The following is a 19095-nucleotide window of genomic DNA, read 5'->3' as shown; positions in this document are numbered from 1 at the left end:
TTCCCCTTCTTTTAATTCACCCCTATGAATTTAGTTTGCCATAAAACCATCTATTTCATTCATGTGTGGTATTATATAACGCATTTAGGCAGCCCGACACAACGCAGTTGGACGCTTGCTGTTAGAAAGCGTAGTTGCCTTAGTGTCCTGCTATGTTAACACAAATTTGTAGTAGTTATAATTAGTTGTTGTTGTTTTTTTTTTAGTCCAACAAAATTAGAGCCACCCACACATACACTCCCAAGACAGAAAGAGCCTCAAAACCAATGTGTTGATGAAACACATATACAATATAGTCAGATAAAAGTCATTAAAACCTACTTTTGAATGGTTTCTATGCAAATACAGTAGTCGGGTGTCTGGAGTGCCAATTCAACAACCAAGTAAAACTGAAGTTATCAGTCTATTTTTGACAAAGTGTCTATGAAGGTGCCCTTGCAAATTGTGACATCATCGCCCTGAGAGTTTCTCAAGCGGTGACGGGGCAGCTAAACTGTACAAAATTCCGAGGCAAAACAACCAGTTTTGCAATATCAGTTCAAAGACGGAAGGTAAGCAGAGCTGCGGGTTTAACTCAGATTAGCACTAGCTAACAAAGTTACCAGCATTAGCTTCTGATAGTATTGTATGAGATGCTAGTAGGGCTGGCGCACTGCATGACACAGATCCGCCCCTAAAACGAGTCAATTTTACATTTATTTTATTTATTATTATTATTATTTTTTATTTAACCAGGTTGGTCTCATTGAGATTAAACACCTCTTCTTTAAAACAAGGCCTGGCAAGACAGGAACCAACAAAAAAAATAAAAATAAAGTAAACACTAGGTCGAGAAATATGTAAAAGAATATGTCTATAATTTTTGTCTATCTATAATCTAAATCTATAATGTCTCCTTCATAGCCATATACAGTACACGTTAATAACTTCATAACTATTTATTATTCTAAGGCAGGTTTTCACAAACTGAGGGTCAGCATCTAAAATTGGTAATTTCATTTCTGCCTTTTGGTATCATTCTTTTATGTACAGTGTATGTCAATGTTATAAAAATATTACTCTGAGAATTTGAAGGTCCTGGGGAAGAAACAAACTTCTACTAAAACAGTTTGGAAAGCCCTGTTCTTAGATATAAAGCTCGAAGTAATCATCATAGCAGTAATGTACAAGTAAATGACAATATGTTATTTTCCCATCATCGTCGACGCGCCGATCAGACGAGCTTCTTGGCGATAAAGAAATCCTTGAGCCGCTTCATCTGCCAAAAACCCACCGAGAGCAGGAGGAAGGTCTGCACCACAGCCCACCACAGCACGGTACTGTTTGTGTCTTCGCTGATCTGACGGAAGGTCTCTTCCTTTTCCTGGAGGCAACAAAAACAATTTTATACATGATCAGACATACTGTATTGTAAAATGAATCACCCTCTGTTTGGTCTTTGTGACTAATCGATTTTATCAATTAATTTCAGTTTGAGTTTATTTGAAGTGCATCCCCACTGACATGCACTGCTTACATAAGCACATGGCTACGAGAAGAGAGGAGCTAGTTTTCAAAAGCAGTCTGTTTTGTCAACTTGGTGTCATATTCTCCTGTTTGTGCGCAAGTCTTTTCTTTTTTACACGCCTGGCTTGCAAGTATGCACATCCTCCCGTCAAGACTTATGACATGCCCATCGTTCGTAACCTAGAAATGTGTGCGCAGCCACCGAGGAGAGTGACCCACTGAAGTATGAGGCTGGCTGTAGATCATGGAGCATAGAGTTTTCCAGCGGCTTGTGAATGCCATAGAAATCAATTTGTAAAATGCAGGACACTCTAAATATTCAATACCTTCCGTAGTGGACAGACAACAGGAGCAGAGGTATTTTTACATTATTTTCCTTTTAACAAGTAAGCATCACGGTGGAAACCAATCACGGCTAACCAATACCCGAGGTATGTGCTTCCAAATAGCAAAAATGTTGCCTCACCCACAATTCTACTTGAGAAAAGACAGTGAGAGGGCTGGCAACAAACATATGGACCAGCTGAGCCATGCAGTTTGATGGCTCATTTTATAATGTTAAATTGTTAAACGTTTCAAATGATGGTGGATTGTGTTTACTTTTTTTCCCAAGAAAAAGGACATACTGTATTTTTGGGGTGTCTTGTTTGGTATCAGGAGAATACACTAATCCCAGAAAGGGAAAAAACAAACAAACAAACAAACGAACAAAAAAAACTTATGTTGAATAATGTCATTGTTTGCTTTTTTTTTTTAAGCAAAAGAGAGAAAATAGAATATTTTATTCTAAAGCTATATCGGCTTTCCCTACTCTCTGGTAATCCTGCTGCTTGGTAATGTACACCATCTGGTCAATGAGATGTTGCAGGCTGTATTCCAGTGTCTTTAGGTTGTCTTTGGCGCCGTCGGCTTTGGGATTCATGACGTGCTCTCCTATCTGAACATCCAAATGCAACTTCTGCCGAACAAAAGAATAAACATGATTGTTTAAACAAAAAACAAACAAAAAAATAATGAAGCCTTGTGTGATTGGTTATGTGTGTTTGCTGGTCTCACCAGACGCTCTCCAGCAAAGACGGAGAATCTGGTGGAGTTGGTTTGGAAGCAGAGGAAGTGCTGACCGGACGCATGCGCCGTGAAGGTGAATTTAGCGAAGATGCCATAGCGTTTGGTCATCAAAACCTAGTGTTAAGTGCATTACAAACAGAAATAATGACACATATAAATTGTTCTATGATATTTCAAGACATTAAGTGGAACCTTTTAAGTCTAATGCGAGGACTGGCTGCTATACAATATGATGTACCATTTATAATGGGAGAAAGCTGCCAGATAGTGGGATCTGTTTTGTCTGGGTGTGAAGAATGTCATCTCTTAAACATTACTGACAATCTCTACTTGGGATGGCCATCTGACTGAATTTCCTTAATCAAGCATGTCTGTCCGAAGGCAAAGGTTCTGTGGTTGTTTTACACCCACAGCATTTAAATGCCCCTCCTTGAGCCGTCACCTTGTCGTGGTGGAGGGGTTTGTGTCCCAGTGATCCTAGGAGCTAAGTTGTCTGGGGCTTTCTGCCCCTGGCAGGGTCACCCATGACAAACAGGTCCTAGGTGAGGGACCAGACAAAGCACAGCTCAAAGACCCCTAATGATGACGACAAACAATGGACTTCGTTTTCCCTTGCCTGGACGCGGGTCACCGGGGCCCCCCGCTGGAGCCAGGCCTGGTGGTGGGGCTCAAAGGCGAGCGCCCGGTGGCCGGGCCTGCACCCATATTCTCCCCACCGAGGTCGAGAAGTTCCGACTAGATATAGTCGGACTCGCCTCCACACACAGCTTGGGCTCTGGTACCAGTCCTCTCTAGAGGGGTTGGACTCTCTTCCACTCTGGAGTTGCCCACGGTGAGAGGCGCCGAGCAGGTGTGGGTATACTTATTACCCCCCGGCTCGGCGCCTGTACGTTGGGGTTCACCCCGGTGGACGAGAGGGTAGCCTCCCTCCGCCTTCGGGTGGGGGGACGGGTCCTGACTGTTGTTTGTGCCTATGCACCAAACAGCAGTTCAGAGTACCCACCCTTTTTGGAGTCCTTGGAGGGGGTGTTGGAGAGCGCTCCCGCTGGGGAATCCATTGTTCTGGTGGGAGACTTCAATGCTCACGTGGGCAATAACAGTGAGACCTGGAAGGGCGTGATTGGGAGGAACGGCCCCCCAGATCAGAACCCGAGCGGTGTTCTGTTATTGGACTTCTGTGCTCGTCACGCATTGTCCATAACGAACACCATGTTCAAGCATAAGGGTGTCCACACGTGCACTTGGTACCAGGACACCCTAGGTCGCAGTTCCATGATCGACTTTGTGGTCGTGTCATCGGACTTGCGGCTGCATGTCTCGGACACTCGGGTGAAGAGAGGGGCGGAGCTGTCAACTGATCCCCACCTGGTGGTGAGTTGGCGGGGGAAGATGCCGTTCCGACGTGGCAGGCCCAAACGTATTGTGAGGGTCTGCTGGGAACGTCTGGCAGAATCCCCTGTCAGAAGGAGTTTCAACTCCCACCTCCGACAGAACTTTGCTCATGTTCCGGGGGAGGCGGGGGACATCGAGTCCGAATGGACCATGTTCCAGGCCTCCATTGCTGAGGCGGCCGACCGGAGCTGTGGCCGTAAGGTGGTCGGTGCCTGTCGTGGCGGCAATCCCCGAACCCGTTGGTGGACACCAACGGTGAGGGATGCCGTCAAGCTGAAGAAGGAGTCCTATTGGGCCTTTTTGGCCTGTGGGACTCCTGAGGCAGCTGATGGGTACCGGCTGGCCAAGCGGAATGCAGCTCTGGTGGTCGCTGAAGCAAAAACTCGGGTATGGGAGGAGTTCGGTGAGGCCATGGAGAAAGACTTCCGGACGGCTTCGAGGAAATTCTGGTCCACCGTCCGACGTCTCAGGAGAGGAAAGCAGTGCACCACCAACACTGTGTATAGTGGGGATGGGGCGCTGCTGACCTCGACTCGGGACGTTGTGAGTCGGTGGGGAGTGTACTTCGAAGACCTCCTCAATTCCACCGACACGCCTTCCCATGAGGAAGCAGAGTGTGGGTTCTCTGAGGCGGGCTCTCCTATCTCTGGGTTTGAGGTCACCAAGGTAGTTAAAAAGCTCCTCGGTGGCAGGGCCCCGGGGGTGGATGAGATTCGCCCGGAGTTCCTAAAGGCTCTGGATGTTGTGGGGTTGTCCTAGTTGACGCCTCTGCAACATCGCGTGGACATCGGGGACAGTGCCTCTGGATTGGCAGACTGGGGTGGTGGTCCCCCTTTTTAAGAAAGGGGACCGGAGGGTGTGTTCCAACTTCAGAGGGATCACACTGCTCAGCCTCCCTGGTAAGGTCTATTCAGGGGTGCTGGAGAGGAGGGTCCTGTCGGGAAGTCGAATCTCAGATTCAGGAGGAGCAGTGTGGTTTTCGTCCTGGCCGTGGAACAGTGGACCAGCTCTACACCCTCGGCAGGGTCCTCAAGGGTGCATGGGAGTTTGCCCAACCAGTCTACATGTGTTTTTGGACTTGGAGAAGGCGTTCGATCCCTCGGGGAGTCCTGTGGAGGGTGCTTCGGGATTATGGGGTACCGAACCCCCTGATACGGGCTGTTCGATCCCTGTACGACCGGAGTCAGAGTTTGGTCCGCATATCCGGCAGTAAGTCGGACTCGTTCCCAGTGAGGGTTGGACTCCGCCAAGGCTGCCCTTTGTCGCCGATTCTGTTCATAACTTTTATGGACAGAATTTCTAGGCGCAGCCAAGGTGTAGAGGGGGTCCGGTTTGGTGGCCTCAGTATTGCATCTCTGCTTTTTGCTGATGATGTGGTTCTGTTGGCTTCATCAAGCCGTGAGCTCCAACTCTCACTGGAGCAGTTCGCAGCCGAGTGTGAAGCGGCTGGGATGAGAATCAGCACCTCCAAATCTGAGACCATGGTCCTCAGTCGGAAAAGGGCGGCATGCCCTCTCCGGGTCGGGGATGAGATCCTGCCCCAAGTGGAGGAGTTCAAGTATCTTGTGGTCTTGTTCACGAGTGAGGGAAGAATGGAACGGGAGATCGACAGGCGGATCGGTGCAGCGTCTGCAGTGATGCAGACTTTGTATTGGTCCGTTGTGGTAAAGAAGGAGCTAAGCCGAAAGGCGAAGCTCTCAATTTACCGGTCGATCTTCGTTCCTACCCTCACCTATGGTCATGAGCTGTGGGTCGTGACCAAAAGAACAAGATCCCGGATACAAGCGGCCGAAATGAGTTTCCTCCGCAGGTTGTCCGGGCTCTCCCTTAGAGATAGGGTGAGAAGGTCGGCCATCCGGGAGGATCTCAGAGTAGAGCCGCTGCTCCTCCACATTGAGAGGATCCAGATGAGGTGGCTGGGGCATCTGATTCGGATACCTCCCGGACACCTCCCCGGTGAGGTGTTCCGGGCACGTCCCACCGGGAGGAGACACCGGGGACGACCCAGGACACGCTGGAGAGACTACGCCCTTCGGCTGCCCTGGGAACGCCTCGGGATCCCCCCGGAAGAGCTGGATGAAGTGGCTGGGGAGAGGGAAGTCTGGGCGTCCCTGCTAAAGCTACTGCCCCCGCGACCCGACCCGGATAAGCGGTAGAAAATGGATGGATGGATGAACATTTAAATGTCTTTGTTTTACGGTTACGTAAACTCAATGAAACTGGGAGTGTCATAAACAGCTTGAAGCCTCTTATTAGACTATCTACCAAAACGGCTACTTGTTGTGAAGTGAGTTGACTTCACTGCCACCATAAATCGCTCGTACTGTAGCTCAAATTTTTGGTCCCAAGTCAAAGCAAAAAAATTTACTTTTCCTGAGACTTGTGAATGCCGGCAGAATCAATTTGTCAAATATAGCACACTCTAAATATGAAATACCTTCCGTAGCGGACTGACAACAAGAGCAGAATTATTTTCACATTATTTTCCTGATAACAAGAAAGCATCACAGTGGAAACCATTCACGGAGTTGCGCTGAACATTGCAAAAGACACAAGGCCCATTTATTTGTATTTTGCAAAATATAGTATACACCAAATATGAATTAAATGTGTATGTAAAACAACCACTGAACTTTTGCCTTCGAAAATTCCGCTTAGCAAAGCAAAAAATCCGCCAAACGGCGGATCGTATCTTGAAAAACTCGAAACTCAAGTTACACGAACCTCAAGGCACCACTGTATCATGACCATTATTCATTTTGGGGCCAAAATTCCTACACAATGATGCAAAATTCTCATCACCAGTTACTGTAAACGTTTGATTTCAGTTATGACTGACAAGGGTGGCACAGCCACTTATGAGGTTCCGGGGGCAATTACTTTTTCACATTCATTTACTTGGGTTGTCTTTGTTATCTATTAAAATGGGTTTGATGATCTATGACATTTGAGTGAGATAAATGTACAGAAGTATCAGAAATCAAGCGTGGGGAAAACAATAGACGGCATTGACGGTATTTTTTTTTGCAAAAACGTCCCTCACTGTACCTCATGGTTGGGGTCTCTGACCGTCACAGTGACGCCGAGTTGAGGCGAGTGGGTGGACGACTTCAAGTCCCACGGCTGCAACAGGAAATATCCTGAGGGGGAAAGAGATACGCTCAGCTGAGCCGCCTGCCGTAAGTCATCACGTTTTACAAGACACATTTATTCGTTCTCAGAAGTTCTCTGTCTATTTTTTGGCTCATTCTTATCCCCTCTCCAGGACTCACCCGTCACCAACATGTCCTCGGGAATCTCCTGAATGACGCATCGTTCCTCCTGCTCGCCCAGATCGAAATACATGGCGGCCGCCAGCGTCAGGTAAGCCTGCAGGAAGAAGCCAGCCCGTCGTAGCCTCATGGTCACTCCGCTATGGCCTATTAAACAGAATTTGCCTTGGGAGGTACAATAAAACAGGTCTATAAATGCTTAATGGGTTTTCCAAAGACCACAGCGAGTCTATGCTGGTGGCTGCCGAGTCTGAGAAAGTCACAGGTGCTACTTTGCGTGACGAGACATGGGTCAAATGGTGTGACTGGTTCATTTGCCAGCCAATAGCAGCTAAGCAGTTTCCTCATGGGCATGTTGTTTCCAGAAAGGTATCAAATCATCCAATTTGTCATTTGTGAACTCAATAAGTGTACTCTGTCTATCTAAGGCTGGATTTACACTGCAGGTCCAAATACCCAATTCACAATAAATGCCGTTATTAGAATTTCTTGACATAATAATAATGATGATGATGATGATGATGATGATGATTATTATTATTAAACAATAAACAGTAAACATCAACAAGCAAATAATTCAAGTATTAAATTATTAGTATATTGTGTTTAGTTGATACATTTAAGTTGTCCACATTACTTTAATGGCAGCGGTCAATTATTTTATTTAATGATCAACATGCCTCTAATGTACCAAATTTACATCATATTTGTACTGTACAATATACCCCTAATGAGCTAAATTTACATCATATTTAATGGTCCCTGTTATTGCTATAGTTTAGATTTACAGTTTTGTTTTTTATGTGTTAGAGCAAAGTTTCATCATTTGTATGATACTCTGAAAGTTTTTTGCCAATGTTGTCAAATGTGAGCCGATAGTGGCATTTCACAATGACTTTTATTCTTGGAAAGTTAAAAAAAAAAAAATTAACCCCCAACACGAGTTTCACCGATCAACGCGGAATTGAGTGGACATGTCTATTATAACCTGGCGTACGAAATGGACCCATGCCCGAAGTTGGCCATTTTGGTTGGAAGCAGCAATTTTGAGCAAATTCCAGAGCTCGGACTCCATCTCGGGGATTGGCCGACGGAGCCCCAATGACGTTGTGTTAGTTGGGTTATCTAAATACAATTCATGTTAACAGGGGTAATTGTTTCTATTTTAGAAATTTCTATTTTTATTATTATTCCTTTTTTAAATTCAGAATGGAATCAGATTTAATTCCACAACACAATGTACAGTGTGAAGATGAGGACCGTTAGCTTGTCATGCTAGCCTTCCTAAAATTAATCAAAAAGGGGATTTTTCTTATTTTGAAATCGAATAAATCGTAAATTACATATTCTATACAGAGTGACTACAGAAACTACTAGGGTAGCTTCTTGCGCTAGGCAATTTGTTCCATCTACTGTACAATTAATCTTAAAGGGGATTTTGTTTTTTGTAATCTGAACAAATCCGATTACGTTCAAAGGCGCCACTGGCGTAAGGATCACTAGTTTTCTTCTTACTGACATCCAAATCTAAGATTTATAGAGTACCGCGAATACATATAATCCACGCTATTTGTCACAGTAGATGACTGACAGGCAGCGTACTTGCTTTACATGAGGTCATTTGTAATCTAAACACCCACGTCCCCACAGAGAATAGATTCTCCTCTCAAAGTGAGCATCTGCTAAAGTTGTCATCGTCCTCTCACACTCAAGTCAAGTATCACAACTCCGTGTCCTCCCACACCATGGTGTGAATGCTGAATCAATATAATCTTTGGCAGCCATATGTAAGTAGGATAGATCTGTCGTTTACAAAATCCAAAACCATTGATTGTGTGTGTCATAATGTTTTCAGTACAGTTGTGGTCACACGTTTACGTAGACTCGTCATGGGAATGACTTTTGTCTTCATTGTGGGCTTTTAATTCAAGAATTCAAATAGCTTGTACATCTGTTTGAATGGATTATCTCAGCATCTGCAGCTGGTTTAGAAATCTCCCCCAAAAAATATCCATCTTACATAATCACCTGAGTTCCTTGGACTTTCCTTGTTGTTCTGAGTATTGGATGATCCAATGGGCGCTGTCAAACGGTGGCAAAGTAGCTGCAGTTGATAGTGATCACTAACCAGTATGAGTGGAGTAGTAAGACAGAAATCAGGGTTTGGTGGGTACCTTGGGTTTAAGATTACGGTCTGGTTTGTATATGGCACAGTAAAGCTATGATTCCCAACCATTGTGCATCATCAGGTGTTCCACGAGAAATAGGGAAATACGCAAATTCACTGAATTTGATCAGTTGTTTTATTATTTACTCCAAATGTATCTCTGTTCATCGATGTAATTCAGTGATGTATCGTGACAAACAGAACAATGCAATGCTCTTCCACGAGATGGAAGTACAATTAACCTGTCCATCCACCTGTTGCCATTAATACGACAGAATATTAGTCTTGTTTTCTGTTGAACATTTCCAGATTTCACACAGAGGACGTACATTTGTGAGTCAATTGAAATAAGGTCACTTTTATATCAGTATATATACTTTTTGTGACATTTTTGTTTGGTGGTGTGTTATGAGAATCTATGAGCCTTGGCTTAATAAAGGTTGGGAAAGACTTAACCAACCTACACTACCGCAGTAAAGTCAGAGTTACAGTTAATATTCTTATGGGGGAAAAATGCCAAAAATGTAAAACAATTACATGAAAAACAGTATGGTGCTAACTAAATGTGCCTTCTTGTCACGTGACCACAAATCCTAGGGCTGCCGCATAGTAATTATACATTTATATCGTTGATATTGTTGATTTTGAGATATTACTGTAATATCTTGAATGTTCATATCTAGATATCGATACGGTAAGGATTTATCGTTCAGCCCTAGCGTCCTACGGCATTACACACCTACACGAGCTTGTTCATTGCGCACCGTTTGTAACCTTGAAAGACATTTTCTCTCTAGGAAAGTGCAACATCAGTATTTTGTCAACTTCTCAGGAATAGAACAGTGTAGACACTTTGAACAGTCTGCACTATTTGAATCACATTTGCATGATGCTGATTCAAATGAGTTAACAATTTTGTTGTATTGCCAAAAGCATATCGCTAGCCATTACTTCCGTGAGCCAGAGGCTGAGCTGCACTGTATTTGTTTACATAGTGGATGTGCCAGTGAAGAGGAAAGATATAACCCTATACACATGACGGTATAGGACTCCTCATGACATAAGCTAATGAGATTTCTAAGAAGTGCGTACAGGAAATTGTACCAGCTCTCCTCCTATGACTGCTCATAGTGTCTTTCACTCATTTCCCCTTCTGTCATCATTCAAAGCCAGAAAATTCCAAGCCAGTGTACTATTGCTATTCAAGCTGTCTCCTCCGGTGTGATGAGAGCCGAGGCGTATGCACGTTTTTGTCTGTTTTACATATTTCAACTGGCATAATTCAGGGAAAAAAGGCACTTTTCTCTGTCACAATTGCAATAATGTCTGCTCTGTACATTAAACGGGATTCTGTAATACTTTGTTGCACGTGCAGCAGCATCAAGTGTGATTTCAAGGCTCGTGAGGTAGATCATTTGTTTAAAAGTCGGTCAGCACCTTTACCCAGTTTATGATAACACGTGTAAGGCTTTTTCATGCTCCTAGTATGTTACTATAGATACAAGTATGTGTTTTGAACGAGTGGGGTCTTGTAAGGTCGCTAAGCACATCAAGGCACGTTGATTTGCTTCAAATCCCAACACTGCCCGCAACGGTTTTCAGGCACTACTGTGATGTTTGGATCGAACCCACAAGATTCCGGTAGATGGACAGAAATACGTAAGAAACAATATATTTTATCCATATCTAGGGTGGGTCATCGTTTGAATTTGAGCGATTCTGATTCCGGTTCCATATTTCGATTCTGGTTCCAAACGATTCTCGATTCCCATTCTTTTAGGGGGTTGGGTCAAAAAAGTTTGCATGGTTTAAATAAAGGGTGTCCAAATTATAAACATCTGTTTTCTTAGCGGCCCGGAGCATAGACTAAAATGAACATTTGACTCGAGGTTCTTTATAACCAGTATCAATATCAAACCTATGAACTAAAAGGCAAGTGTGTGAAACTAAACCAATTGACATTCATTAATTAATGTTTCAGCTAAACGTTAGCATTGTTGAAATAATTATTTGGGATTGTTTCATCACGTCAAATGGTTTACATGTGCAAGTTTTAATTTGACTTCCTCTTTTAAGATGGTAGCCTTTTGTTTTCTTTTTTTTTATTTTGCTATAAAACGCTGATTCCTCTCCTTACCCACCGATGAGGCAGAAGGTTAGTGTTTGTGAGATGTTTATGTGAATTTTGTCCCAATTCATTGTAATATAAATGTTTCGCTCACCCAGTTAACGCGCGGTGTAGGCTGAGGCTCGGAGCGCATCAGACGCTACACACCGTGAAAGCCTCCCTTGCGCAATATAATCTTGTGTTACGTTACACTGAGGCGTCTGGTCATTCATTTTAACAAAGTTGAGACACACTTTTGTTCGCCGCCGCTGCCGCTGCTGTTGGTCACAAGGACATCATCGTGCACGTTCTTCTTCGTTGGTTTATGTCGTTTATTCGTTGTTTTTTGCCACTTCTTCTTCACAACTGGAGGACTGGGCATCGAAACTGGGAACCGACATTTTTAAATTTGAACAGTTCCGGGAGAACCGGAACCTTCGTCTCTGTTCCAGTCAATTCTCGATTCTCGATGCCCAACCCTATCCTTATCTAACGTAGAGTATGAATGAAGGTTAAAAAGGTTTAAAATGACATTGTAATTCTTTAATATTATAGAAGCAATTCATCCATATTACATGGTACACATCTTGAAATGTCATAATACGGTGGAACCTCCAAAGTCTGATGCCTTAACTATGTAAGTTTGATCAACATTTTGGGAATTATAAAGGTGTCTGTTTCTTCTTTTAGTCCTGATATTTAACTTTTTTTCTGAACACAGGGCTTTGATTTGTATCTCTTGCCACTGGTGCTGTTCGGTCAAGTCGGTTTGGAATGTGTGACAAGAAGAAGTAGGCTATTGAGTGAAGACCCCCTTATCTCATGCAAAATCAATGAACCTTAGCGAGGTCTAGAATACATTTTCAATTGTTAAATTTTAAAGACATTTTTGGTGACCTTTTTAATGTCAAAGAAAACACACTTTTATTGAGCATACAATTTTTTTTTTTACATTTGCAGTACTGTTTTGTACAAAAATATTTTCTGTATGAATCCAGTACCTTAATAGCATTACAAAAAAAGGAATACAAATGACTACATTCATATTTGTACATGACAGGTTAAAATCCAGTCAATAAATACATAATTTTTTCTTCCATTCTATTCATCCTAAAACCACTTTTAGATCGCCCGCAACATTGAATTCGTGTCTTAAGGTGACAATACCAAACTACACTTTTCTATTGAGCTCAGATCTATAATTAGGATTCATTAGAAGCTTATTTTTACACTGACAGTTCATGACTCAAGTGAATAAACCGCAGACCTTTTGCTGTAGAATCTCCTCCGGCGTCTTTTCCGACCTTGTCGCGCCTTCCGGTCCTTCCTCCCTCTGCCGTCGTTCCCCTTCTTCTCCTGCTTCGTTTCCAGGCCTAGTCATAAGCAGTTGTCTGGGATGCACTTCCGCTCCTCCTCCAGCAGGGGGCAGGGAGCCCCGTTGTTGGCGTGGTGCATGAGAACGTAACGCGTCCGGTGCTGCAGGCCAACTTTGCCGCACTTGCCCTTGCACAGGCCCCAGGGAGACCATGCCGACACCTCGCAGTCCAGCGGCGTTTCTGCATTGCACAATGGTAGACTTTAGTACGGGGGGTGGATGCGGGGATCGCCAAGATGCATGCGCTCCATTTCTTTTGGGAGGTTTTTCTAAGATATAGAAGGGAGGTCTTTTTCTAAGATATAGAAGAGAGGTCATTTTCCTTCCTTTGGTCTTTCTAAGATATAAGAACTGAATAATGACGAAATACGAAGAGGAGCATGGTACTTATTTTAGGTCATCGTACCCAATTGGAAGGATTGGCCCCATTCCAATTTCCTTAACCTCCAAAATCTAACCCTAATCTAAAATTCTAAACCCTTACCCTAAAAGGTAATAGTTGAAAAAAACCTAACAACGCTTCCTAAACCCCAAACCGCTAAATCTAAATCCTGAACCCTAATTCTAACCCCAAAACATAAATGAAAGTATTTGCAAAAACCCATAACATAATCCTAACCCACAATAGTGACCCTAATCCTAAACCTAACTCGAACCGATGACCCTATTCCTAAACCCTAACTCCAACCCCAAATCCTAAACCCATCCATCCATCCATTCCCTGAACCGCTTATCCTCATGAGGGTCGCGGGTATGCTGGTGCCTATCTCGGCTAACTCTGGGCGAGAGGCAGGGTACACCCTGAACTGGTCGCCAGCCAATTGCAGGGCACATATAGACAAACAACCATTCGCACTCACATTCACACCTACGGACAATTTAGAGTCATCAGTTAACCTTCCATCCATGTTTTTGGAATGTGGGAGGAAACCGGAGTTCTCAGAGAAAACCCACACAGGCACGGGGAGAACATGCAAACTTCACACAGGCGAGGCCGGATTTGAACCCATGTCCTCCGAACTGTAAGGCAGCTGTGCTAACCAGTATTCCACCATGCCAAATCCTAAATCCCAAACCCATAAACGTAACACCTGACGCCTAATCCTAAACCCAAATCCTAACCTCAAACCCTGAGGAGGTATATTAGAAATAACACCATGGAAAAATAACAGAAATAACCCTAACACCTAACCTGAAACCCCGTAACCATAACCCAAAAAGGGAACATTTGAAATACAATAACTAACCTCGAACAAAGACCCTAACTCTAACCCCTAATCCTAAACCCTAACCCTAACCATAGCCCCTATCCCCGACTTCCAACCCTTAAAGGGAACATTACAAATACCCCCAACACCTACCCATTACCATAAACTTCTAACTTTAATCCTAACAATAGTCCCTAACCCCAATTTCTAACCCTTAAACGGAATATTAGAAATAACTCCAACCCCTTCACCATAAACACCTAACCATAACCCTAACCTTTGACCCTAAACCCTAAATGTAACTTGATGTGGTTATGTTGACTTTCATTGGTTGTGTGTCTTTTTTTTGGGCTCTTTTTGCCTGTCGAGTTGGCCACCCCTTCTTTAATACATAGTGAATCCAGAGATAGGGGAATTCGAACACCTCATCTACTACATGTCTCACTGTCAGCGTTTATCTGTTCACAATCGCGAATAAGAGCTCGGGACGCCTTTGACAACCTTATAAGAGAGATTGAGTATAAATGGGTGTCGAGTAAAAGTACAAAAGCAGAAGGATGACGCAATGCGCAGAGGCACCACTGAAGGATGGATGGCCTGGCCTGTTGGATGACTGCGTCAAGGCTGATTCCCTCTTCATATTGCAGGTCCATTAAGGACACAGGGAAAAACGTTAGTAGGCCAAAGGATGAAATACCATCAATCAAACTTGGCCGATATTAGTTGACACCTGTGAATGTATTACACAGAACTGAGTTCAAGGAGGTGATTGTGAATCGGTCGGGAACATCATGTTTCGGACCTACGGGCAAAATTGAGGAATAAGTAAAAGATAAATCTATTGATTAGGAGCTGTTTTTAAGAACTGAAAACCAGTAAAAACTGCTGTTTGGACTCTTTGTTTACATGACCACAGAGTGTAACAACAGGTGTCCGTTTTTGAAGCCAATAGTATAGTCTGTAAAAATAATTGAGCATGTGCGAGCACGTTGCCGCCAAAACACCAATTTGTTAGATTCATCACCATGGTAGCGTTTGTGCTAATAGCGCTTCAGCAATCCGGCTTCAGTGTTGTGTTACTTACCAAAGATGGTTTCATCAACATTAGCAACTACTGGCCTGGCATGCATATGACAGCGTTGTCAGATTTTTTTGCGGATCTGTGTCACCTGGGATGGTTTTGACAACAGCTGTAATTTTAAAAAGCTATACTTTTCTAGGTTATTTGTGCAAACTCTGGAAAACCCTGACTGTTGGGAACCTGACCTTTTGTTGACGCGTAGTCAGGGTGAACAAATCCGTGTTCTAATTACTGGAGTTTTCCTTCTATATAACCTTGATCATTTTGGCCTTCATTCTCGTAGCCCATCCAACAGTGCCGCGTAGTTGTCTTATAAAAAGGTCTGTATTTTTCTCAGCTTTCTGCTTTAGCTCGGTCTTCATCATTACAACAGGGAGTCATAAACAGCAACTGTCTGTGAATCAATGCAGACTGAATGGAGCTTTCACCTCATTAATAACGGTCCTTGTGAAACATCAGCATCTGCCTCTCATTTTGGGTGGCTGATCCATCATTTTCTAAGAATGAAACTCTTCCATAAGTTGCCAAAATGTGCCTTTCACCCCTTCTTTCTGGTCCTCTTTGAGTTTTTTATGTCTCCCCAAAACACTCCCCAATGTTTCCGAGCAGGTCAGCATGCCCTTAGCCTTGTTTCAAGTTTTGGTCATGCATCTCGTGTTGGTTTATAGTTTGTAGATGTGGAATACACTTGTTGATCTTATGTTATTATGGTGTTTGGATGGTTGCCAAGTAATCATCTGAAACATGCAGTTCTTTGGAAATAATTAGTAGGTTTAGCGTGTTACAATTGAAATCAAAAAGACTCATCACATGCTTTTTTTTGTATAACAGCTGTTTAATGGCTTATTGATTATATCCCACATGAACGCAAGCTCAGCAAATGAGATTTATATCTGTACATTTGTGTTGAGGACATGTATTCGACCATGCGTGACTAGTTGCTCCTCTGACTTACTTATGAGGTTGTCCTCAATCTCATTCCCTGTTGGCAGCAGGTTGGACTGGGTGGGCTCCACCGGAAGGCTAATGATCTGGTTTGTCTTCCTTATCTTGGTCAGCGTTACCTTGGCGATGGGTGGGAGGTGCTTCAGGCGGGGGTAGTAGAAGGAGTTTGCAGGGTGGCTGGGGAAGGATGAGGTTATCTGCGAAGAGAGAAGGACAAGAAATGGCTTTAGATAAATGAAGATGTTCCGGAACATAACAAATGTAAACAGACCAAGATATTTGCTCAACCTGTGAAGCTGCGTTATCACAGTTTCATGTTTTATAGCAATGATGAAAACTCCTAATTTTTCGCAACTCAGTATAACCCATTCGTCTAGTATACGTAGTTGAAATTTGGTCGCTTTCAGACAAAATCTCAAGAAAGATCTCTATCTCTAAAATGTTAGTTTTAAACCAATATCACAGACTTCCTGTGTCTTTTTAGGCATGGCTTCTTGAGGTTTTTTTGTGTGGGTCTACTCATTATAGACATGCCTACTAAATTTTGTGTTCTGAAGACATAGTAGCTTCGGGGGCAGAATTTTCAAAAAGTCACCATATTTTCACCAGTGTGAACAAGCCTTTTAGAAAGCCCTCAAATAGTTATTTGGCCTCAGAATCGTAGAGTCGAAGAGGGCCCTTGTACCGCTTGCTTGAGCTCTGAATCTAAAATGCCAGCATCATGATCAGCCATTTTCCACTTATCTGTTTGCCCATCGTTGGATGACCTACCTGGGTGATTTTGTCCTGCGGCATGGTCTCAAAGTTGGGAGAGGAGAATGTGAAGCCGTTGTCAGTCCCAGCGTCGTATGGGAAGAGCTCCAGAGACACGCTGTCTTTCCACTGGTCGCCGTCGCACAGGTCCACGCTGTCCACTCCCACGAACCAGTCGGGGCTCGGAATGAGACGCACGATAAACGACAGCTGGAGAATTGATGAACATTGGAGAGAGATTGGCATTTTAGGAGATAGTCTTATACCGTTCTAGGCTATTCAGGCAATCCATTTGTAAGGTAAGTCACTGACTGCAACATCAAAGCCTGACGCTGGGTAACACTGCATCTGTTCTAACGTCAAACCTGGCCAGACACATCCCCCCAACTTTACGACCAGCCTGAATACTTGCTCCCGCTGAGCTTTACATAATGAGTCAAGGCATAAATCTGCCTTACGGATGCAGCAACTGGAAACGTCGAAGCCGCCGGTTCAGCAACAGGCTCCCTCGTTTTGTCACATGTTGATTGTTGGAAAGTAGTAAAGCTGTCCTTGCGACAGTGTTCGCGATGTATGGCAGCAAGCATTGAGGTCATACGTGCTCCACTTCCTGGTGCTCCACTCTGCACCTCTTTACTTAGGCTTTTATTCAATGAAAGAGCCTTTAAATATTGACAGAAAATTGAATGGTTTGTCCAGTCCGCTGTCGTCTATCATACACTGACCCCTGACAGGGTCCGATCGTATTCCCGAACTAGTATTTAGCAAGTCAGGTGTGTGAGCAACTCACATAGGAGTGTCTGGCAAAGACCTCGACCACAGTGTTGCTCTGGCCGGTGCCTCCTACGACAGCAGGAGCTGAGAAGATGCCATAAACGCTCTGAATCTGTTCTCCGGCCTGCTCCACTTCCTTCATGAGCGTCCAAGCTTCGCCTTTCTCCGTGAACTCCCTCACTCCATTGCTGGCAAAGCCATTACGCTGCCACATGTGGTAGTCGGAGCTGTGGGTCACGCCTAAGGGCAGAGTGAGGAAAGACAAGGAGAATCACCACAGTGTATTTATTACATAGTAGGGGACATTATTCACTTTATATCCAATTTACATTAATTCCTGATAATAGTTCATGCTTATTGGGGTATCGAGTTTGTGAATTCAGGTGGTTTTCTCATATCTGGCTGGTGCATCGAGATGAGATCTGATGCTTATTACATCACTTTTTTTTCACAAGGCTGTCTTCGTGTGTTTTTTGAGTAATGACCCAACAGCACTGAACCTCATTTGGTTCTCTCACTCAACCAGTCTTAAGTCTTGTTTTACCACCGTTTTATGGCAAGTCAACAAACTTCGCTGCCATACTCCGTACACACACAAAGATGAAAACCTACGTTTTTCACAATTTAGCGTAGTTCATCTCTATTTTGTAGCAATTTGACAAAATCTCGAGCTCTAGGACATGTTTCTCCCCCTGTGACCCCTGGAATGGCCAAATTGACCCTAAAGTGGCAGACCTCCTGTCGCTTTTCAGGCATGACTTCTTGAGACTTATTTTGTGGGTCTCCTCTCAAGATTTTGTGTTGCCAAGTGCAACTGGTTTGGGGGCAAAATTTCTCAACAGCCTGTCCACTGCAGTGTATAAATGTTCCTGCTGGTCTATAACGTGGATCCCTGAAACCTGGAATTGCAGGTGTACAACTGGAATATACAATAGTTCTATGTGTACTCACCGACAAGGTTGGACCATTGTGCAGGGGGGCGGTAGACGGGATACTGTTTGGGGAACGCCGTCCTCGTCCACTTCCCGGTAAAGGTCAAGTTGTACTGGGCAGGTTCAGATGCGGTACACATGGGCACGTCCGTCGGTACGGGCATCGGATGGACGACGTTGCCCACCGTCAGCATCGTGACCACCACGAGGCGGCGGAGGGCCTCGCTGGCGGAGGAGATGCTTGTCGATGCGTCCATGATAATGAGGCGGAATAAGTGGGAAAGGAGACTAAGGAAAATAATGAGGATACTCTTAATGGAAATGGACAGTCCCAGAAACATGTTAGATTCTTTGATGACTCTAAATCGCCTATTGGATTTAGGCTATTGACACATATATGTTTTTTCATTTTTTATTGTTATTATTCTATTATTTTTTTGCATACAACACTGCTGACTATGATTGCTGCTGCTCCCATTACAGTAGTATGTATTTACTCAATATTGCTTTGTTTG

General features: G+C 43.9%; 2 protein-coding genes across 2 annotated transcripts; both read right to left on the bottom strand.

Moving 5' to 3' along the window:
- Positions 1-1213: 1213 nt before the first annotated feature.
- si:ch211-255i20.3 (transmembrane emp24 domain-containing protein 11) lies at positions 1214-7456 on the bottom strand. The gene is made up of 5 exons (XM_061686441.1): positions 7239-7456; positions 7015-7106; positions 2563-2688; positions 2318-2464; positions 1214-1363 (listed from the first exon to the last, which is right to left on the bottom strand). The coding sequence occupies exons 1-5, from the start codon at positions 7366-7368 to the stop codon at positions 1214-1216; spliced, it is 645 nt and encodes a 214-aa protein (XP_061542425.1). The 5' UTR covers positions 7369-7456.
- A 5433-nt stretch (positions 7457-12889) lies between these two features.
- On the bottom strand, positions 12890-18837 carry spon2b (spondin 2b, extracellular matrix protein). The gene is made up of 5 exons (XM_061686232.1): positions 18600-18837; positions 17665-17888; positions 16893-17084; positions 16132-16318; positions 12890-13068 (listed from the first exon to the last, which is right to left on the bottom strand). The coding sequence occupies exons 1-5, from the start codon at positions 18835-18837 to the stop codon at positions 12890-12892; spliced, it is 1020 nt and encodes a 339-aa protein (XP_061542216.1).
- Between the last annotated feature and the right edge of the window lie 258 nt (positions 18838-19095).

This window comes from Phycodurus eques, chromosome 9 (genome assembly GCF_024500275.1).
Source record: "Phycodurus eques isolate BA_2022a chromosome 9, UOR_Pequ_1.1, whole genome shotgun sequence".
Lineage (NCBI taxonomy): Eukaryota > Metazoa > Chordata > Actinopteri > Syngnathiformes > Syngnathidae > Phycodurus > Phycodurus eques.
The sequence above is the reverse complement of the archived record's forward strand: the minus strand, read 5'-3'. Positions and strand labels throughout refer to the sequence as shown.